Here is a 7302-nt window from a genome sequence, read left to right as displayed (position 1 = left end):
GAAAGAGTGAATAAAATCTTAAGTCTTCTATAGGTGCACAGTGTCACAAGTGACCAGTAAGTTGTATAACCTGTAGAACAGCACTTACAACAGCAGCTTTTGAGAGAGAGAGTTTTATAATGTCTATTTCATTGTATAAAACCATTTAATAGAAATAAAGAACATGCTGACTTTAGCTGAAAATATTGCCAAAACACTCCAATATAAAATGAAGGAAAAGTAAGGCAATCATGAGCAAAAAGATAAGACATGGTTTAAAAATCCCCAGGAAATGTGTCATCCTCTAGAAGCTGGGTTTATCCAAATTTTAGAAAAAATCTATAGAGATTAGTTTTTACCTAATACTGCATAAGATGATTACAGCTATTTGTGGCAGTTTAAATCCTGCTAAAAACAAAATGATGTTTTAGAGAGATGAATCCACAAAAAACACACTCATAAACCTCTTTCATTTATTCTAGTTGACCAGGACAGCCTTTTCCATTCTAAGCTGTAAAACCATGCACTTTTCTTAATTAAATGAAGCACAGACAAGTGTATGGCAGAGGTTTTTAGAAACAAATTGTACTAAAGTATATGTAGGACATCATGAAAACTAATTAAGGTATATAATAAAGAAAACCGAAGATAAATATTCATAAACAGTTCTTTGATATCAGGTGATTAGATACAGTATTTATGCACTGAAGGACTTAAATCCACAGCTGATCAAGACAAGAAGGTAGAGATAAGATACTCTATCTGGATACAGTATGTATCAAATATGTGCCTCTTCTGCAAAAGCACATTAAAGTTTTGAACTTTTGTCTTTCTAAAGATAGATAAAATCTATACATAGCTCTTTGAAGCTCTACTACAGCTAAAGGTGGAGGCTATAATAATATGTGTTTCAATGCTCACCAAGTAGGTTGTTGGCCGTGAAAGTTCATGCCCTTCTGAACCAGTTAGTAACTAAGGTGTCATCCTGGTCTACCTTCTGCAAGGCAGGTAAGAAAGGAGTTTAACAAAGCATGTCTCTGTCTCCCAACCCCCAAGGAGCCATAATTTTTGAGGACACATGGTCTCCATGAGCCATCACTATTCTCCCAGAAGCAACAGTGGTCATGCCATTACAGGCTCAGGAATTCCTATGCTGCTCACTCTTCCATACCCTTTAAGCTGCTTTTAGGGGGAAAAGTGGTGGGATCAACGAGCAGAGATACTGGACAGAGAGGGAAAAGTCTAAATGTTCCTAGAGGCTAAAATAGAGGGGCTGGAGGAAGGGGTAAAAAGCCTACCTACCTCTGATATCTGTATGGACTTGTGCAGAGGGAGGGAGGTGTGGAAACAGCTGAAAAGAGTACAAGCAGGTACATGAAATAGCTAAGACTTTAGAGGCTTGGAAAAAAAAGTTAAAACTTAAGTAAAGTAACTTGAGTCTGTAGATTAAGCCAGGCCAAGATGAATAATGGCAAGGGAAGACTGTCACACTCAGTGTACTAGATCATCATACTGACCACTTCACTGTTATGCTTTTGTTATCTTGTACCTGAAGACAATGGAGCAATGTCAGGAGAGGGGCTATCCCTTGATAAAAATACTAGAATCCTACTAATGACTGAGTTTATATATTTTCCTCAATCTTAATAACTCAGTTTAAAACTTACAACATCTTCACATACTAACTTCTATTAAACTGTTATTGCCTCCTATGACTTCAGCATCCACAGAAAAATTAATAAAAATTCAGCATGCTAATAAAGGACTATACTCAGTTTTCCCCATCTCCCTGTGTTTACATCTTTGTCACTTTATTTCTGTAATCTGTATAATTATTATTTTTTATCCTTCTTCCATCTCATAGTTTGTTCTTTTTTCCCCACCAATATAGTTTCTCTTCTAATGTTGCCTTGTCATGGGGACAGTCAAATGGAAATGCCACCAGTGTTAGCTACCCTTTACATAGTAACACTATATTTTACAGATATTCTAGCTGTGAAAACCTCAACAGACTAGGAAAGACAAAAAACCCGACCAGCAAACCAATCAGTCAAAAAAAAACACCCAAAACTCTTCTACTAGTCCAACAAAGTGAACTACTGAATGCAATCTTTATTGAGAAAAATGTGGAGCTCATTTTAAAAACTGACAACTTCTAAATAGAAGTCCTTCTCCATCCTTTCCATGATCTCCAACCTCTTCTTTAAGAGGGTTTTTTTTTTCTCTCTCTCTCAGAGGATTAGGGATATGTTTTCAAAGAACTGTTTGGATTACTTGAGTCTAACAAGACTCTTGAGATGTTAACTTCGTATCTTTCTGAAAAGATGTCCCTTAGCAACTGCTAACTTAACATAATAACTCCAATAAGAAGTTTATCAAAAAGGGCAGCCTGCTGAGAATGGGGATGTTTCTGATTCAGAACTATAACTTTAAAGGCCAATCACTAATAATCCTTTTTTTTTTTTTTAAACAAACACACTAAAATCTTTAGATTCCATATTACAAGTCTCAATTCATTTACAAGTCTTCATGAAAAAAGAAGCCTGCAATATGCTTTCCAAAATGACCTAGTTTTCTTCATGCTCTTTCCAATTTGTGATTCATTAGCTTATGTCTATAAAACACACTGCACATTAAAAATATAGGAACTCTGAAGCACTCCATAATGAAACTGGATACCCTAAACTTGGTGCCCAAGTATGGCTCTAAGTAGGTGTCCTTTTAGCTGATTAGCTTAATCAAGGGAAGATCCATGAGTTTTAAAGACATTTTGGAAGGTAATCAGAATAAGAGGCATACAAGAAACTAATCCTATTACTTACTATAATTTCAAAAGCGACCGGTCCATTTGGGTTCCTTGAGTTTTGGGGAGTTTGGGACACATTTAATTACTCACTCTCTAAACAAGAAGCCCTGTAAGATGTCTCAAAACTGGAGCTTTCAAAATCACTAGTAACTTTTGAAATGTTAAGATAGCGGACATGATTTTCTGCTGTAGAAAAAGTAAGCATCACATTAAACGTTTATTTGAATGTAATCTAACGCATGGATAAATGAGACACAAAACTAAAGAGGCTAAAACAGATGTCTAGAAGTAATTTTAGTTAAAAATACCGGTTATGTAATATCCTCATTATTGATTATATAATAGCATCATCTCACACTTAGGCACCACTGATGAGAGGTCATTTTTGTATCAAGAATCTAGGCCATCTAAAGAGCAAATTCCATAATAATAGACTGTGAACATGGTCTGCCATTCCAAAAGCTCTTCAACAAGAACTGTAGGAATTGAAAAAGATAACTGAAGTCATACAAATTAAAACTCCAGCTTTTCCTTATGAAATATCCCTCCTTTCATTTGATTACAAATTGCTGGAACAACAGTACTGACCCACTAGTGGATATTTTAAATTGTTATAATAATTTCAAATATCCAATATTTCAAAAATAATTGTTATAATAATTTTACATTCCAAATATTGTTATAATTTTCAAATATTTCAAAAATTTTAGTTCAAACATGAATAATTTGTTACTATGTCTGGGATATATTCTTTTTATTTCATTTATATTTTTCATAATAAATACATTAAAAAGGACAAGAAAGTTAGAAAATGAAAGCATACACTCTAATGGAACTGAGATATTACATTGCTGATGCATAGGGCAGCATAAGCATTCATTATGTCCATTTGTGGAAATGTTTATAGATTGACAAAACAGAACACTGCATTTTCTCCTTAAATGTAAGGGGGGGAAAAAGTACTGAAACAATGCCTACCCCTCCTCACCAACTATAATAACTGAAGAGCACTGATATGAAGTGCCTCAGCTTTTATCAGGTTCATTACAAATCCTCCCTTGACAATTTTCTATGGCTCAGTGCAGTGGTGCACAACCTTTCTGACCCTGTGGGCTGGATGAGTGGCGTGGGGTCTGATCCCATGCACAGCATTGTTCTGAGGGCCTAATCCAGTGTAGAGATGGTACATGGGCTTGGTCAGCCTGGCCCCATGCACCAGATCTGGCACCCTGTGTGCCAGGCAAGTCCTGCATGTCTAGAAAGCAGACTCACATGCCAGCACAAATCTCACATGGCAGGGCCATGTCACTTAGGCCACAAGGCTCCCCATGTGTCCAGAAATTTAAGAGCTGCAGCAATCAATGCTGGAACCATTCCACTACCGCTGTAGGTAGGATCCTGTCATCACTATCCCACTGCCAAATTTCCAGACCCATGGGGGGACCAGATGACACAGGCCCACAGGTAGAGTCTGGCCTACAAGCTGAAGGTTGAGCACCACTGGCTTAGAGGGCATGAATCAATCTATTGAAAAATAGTGGGCCAAACTGACACTGGATCCAATATCCCCAAGTTCCGGGGAAATCTACATCCATCCATTTGGCATGTTTGCTTTATGGGACTGCTGCAAGCAGCAATTCCTTCGGAATGAAGTGTCCTGGCTCGTACTTCAGTTTTTAGTCATGTCATAATAAAACCACTATACCAGGTACTCAAGTCAACTATTTTTACTTGCAAGGAGCACGTAAACAGATGCAAATAAAATGGACAAGAAAATATTATTGTTTTCTCTAGTCTATTAAAACTTTTTAATATAAGACTTACATGAAATATGCTAACAGAAAAGATGTTGTTAAAGAGAACCATTCTAACAAATGTACATTCCTCTCTATTTTCTTGATTTTTTTTTCCTTTGGCTACCTCTTTTGCAAAAAAAGTATCACATTGCATTAATGCAAAAGCCACACAAAAATTTTGGGTGGAATTCTGGTCTTAAAAAAGTCAACAAGAGTTTTACTGCCTGCTTCAGTGAGTCCAGCATTTTACCCTTTACATTGGCATGGAAAATTATAATGTGTTCTATTCAGATGCAACAATCCTGACTCATATTATGAAAAGAAGATATATTCACTTAGGAATGATAAATGTATAGCTCTACATTTCAAGAATTTTTAGCTATATTTCCTTCCCAAACTTGAGTATTTGTTTAAAATATTTGCAAATATTTTTCCCCTCCAAAATAATTCCAATTTATCTCTTTGAATAAGAGAAGAAAATAAAGCATTGTACACAGGTACCTACCGAGTAATGCCTGAAATAAGCTGCTCTTAAAGATGCCCATCACCTTTTTAATGGCTTTTTTCAGTTGTTGCTCTTCTGGTTTCTTTAGCTTTTTACAATATTCTTCCAGCAGCTGTAAAGCTCGGTCGGTATCTTAAAAAAAACAAAACAACACAACAAAACAAAACAAAATAAAAACAACATTTAAATAATCTATTTTAATTAATTAGGAAACATACAAAAACTCACACATACTAATTCAGACATTTATCCCATGTTTCCATCAGCTATCTAATCACATATGAAATTAGCTTTTATAACACATGCTGTTAGGTTCCATTTTAGACAATGCAGAGTGTTAAGTAATTTTATACTAAAAGAGACAGAATTGATAAATATTACAGCAAGGCCATGAGCCATTATTGCACATGTACTATCCAACTACAAAATACAGTTTAATTGTAGAAATAGCTGAAAACTGTGTGTTTAGAATTATGATCAGACCTTCCATGAAAGATACAAAATTATAATAATAATTACTACCAGCTATGAAAAAAATTGGTCTGGCACATTTGGAGACGAACTGAAAGTTTGCTTGATATTTTATTTGTTGTTGAAACACTGGCTTCCATTCCCTCTCTTCTGAGAAGCAAATTTGGAGGTGAAAGAACACAGGACTCCAAGAATTTGTCATTAAATTCCCTCTTTGTACTAGACTGCCACCTACTTTTTCAGCAAAAAAAGTGTGTTTTATAGGAGAGTGCATTTCACATGTTTCCTCAAGAACAGGAATCAAGTCTTACTATAGGCACAGTCTGACTCTATTACTTAGCTCCAGGGACTTATTTACATAAATAGCGCAGAGCAGTTATAAACTGTTTCAAGATGACAGTGTTCCACAATCTCTCTGCACAGCTGTAACTGGCTGTACAGGATGTCGGGCAATTGAGAATTAGCAAGTGTCTAGTGTCCCTGAATATTTGGATCATACCTCACATCTATTCCTAAGAAGTTTGCTCACACTTGTAAAATGATACTACCCCAGATGTTTGCAGTATGGTTTATCTGGAGTGGAAAAGTAAAGAAGTTATAAAAGCAATACTTATATTCAAATAAATACCTAAGCAGAGATGTCCTACAGTCAAATTCAACATACGAGCTATTGTAGCAGACGTTCACAATGTCTAGATGGACTAGGGCCAATGAAACAGTACTGGAGATGCTTGAGAAGGGAGCATAGATGGTTATTACCACATTCTTTCATCTGTTCTCTCAGAGTAACATTTATTTTCAAATATAAGAGGTGCAAAAAAATAAAAAAAGTCCTTTTGGTTAATCCAAAGAATATACACAAAGTGTAGCATCTGACTAGACTGGTGCTGGGACAGATCCAGTGATAGTGACTGCTAACATTTTTAATGATGTTGGCAGGCAAAGCTGTAACCCAAACAGCAACTTTCAGCCCTTATGGAATCATATAAAAGGAGGACTAGAAGGAACCTCAGGAGGCTACATCCCACTCAGAGCCAGATCATCCCTGACTAAACCATTCAAGTGTCTGCCTAACCTGCTCTTGAAAATTTCCAAAGATGAAGATCTCTCTGGGTTGCCTGTCCCAGTGTTTAACCAGCCCCGCTACGGAGAAAGTTAGTCCTAATATCTAACCTAAATTTTCCCTGCTGCAAGTTGAGACCACTGCTCCTAGTCCTGTTGCCTACACTACCTTCCCCCTTAGTCTTCTCTTCTCCAGACTAAATAATCCTAGTTCTTTCAGCCTTTCCTCGTAAATTGTTTCCCAGGCCTCTAATAATTTTTGTCACTGCTGGATTCTTTCTAATCTGCCCATACTGAAGCAGAAGGATGACTGCTTATTTGTATGTGACACTCCTGTTCATAGAATCATAGAAGTAGGGTCGGAAGGGACCTTGTAGATCTTCAAGTACGACCCCCTGCCTGGGCAGGAGGCAAACTGGGCTCAAATGACCCCAGCCAGGTTGGCATCAAGCCGCTTCTTAAAGACCCCCAGGGTAGGAGCCAGCACCACTTCCCTTGGAAGCTGGTTCCAGATCCTAGCCGCCCTAACTGTGAAGTAGTTCCTATGGATGTCTATGTCATGACCCAAAGGCATGATTTTGTGTGTGCTTCGGCACCAGAATTATCCCCGACAAGTTGCAGCTTCATTGCACGGGAGAGTTTCCTGTTGCAGAGGAAAACCCCGGTGCAGGGACGAGTTTCCC

General features: G+C 37.2%; 1 protein-coding gene across 3 annotated transcripts in view; it reads right to left on the bottom strand.

Moving 5' to 3' along the window:
• The window catches only part of LOC102369425 (disks large homolog 1-like), a 97486-nt gene that overhangs the window by 64359 nt on the left and 25825 nt on the right, over positions 1-7302 (bottom strand). For all 3 annotated transcript variants that reach the window (XR_325090.3, XR_325089.3, XM_006034963.3), the window contains exon 2: positions 5087-5218. Coding sequence is in view for 1 of the 3 variants with exons in the window: in XM_006034963.3 (XP_006035025.1) it covers positions 5087-5218 (132 nt within the window). In the remaining 2 variants the exon portion in view is untranslated. The remainder of the gene's footprint in view (positions 1-5086; positions 5219-7302) is intronic.

The sequence above is a fragment of the Alligator sinensis genome, unplaced genomic scaffold, assembly GCF_000455745.1.
Source record: "Alligator sinensis unplaced genomic scaffold, ASM45574v1 scaffold716_1, whole genome shotgun sequence".
NCBI lineage: Eukaryota > Metazoa > Chordata > Crocodylia > Alligatoridae > Alligator > Alligator sinensis.
The sequence above is the reverse complement of the archived record's forward strand: the minus strand, read 5'-3'. Positions and strand labels throughout refer to the sequence as shown.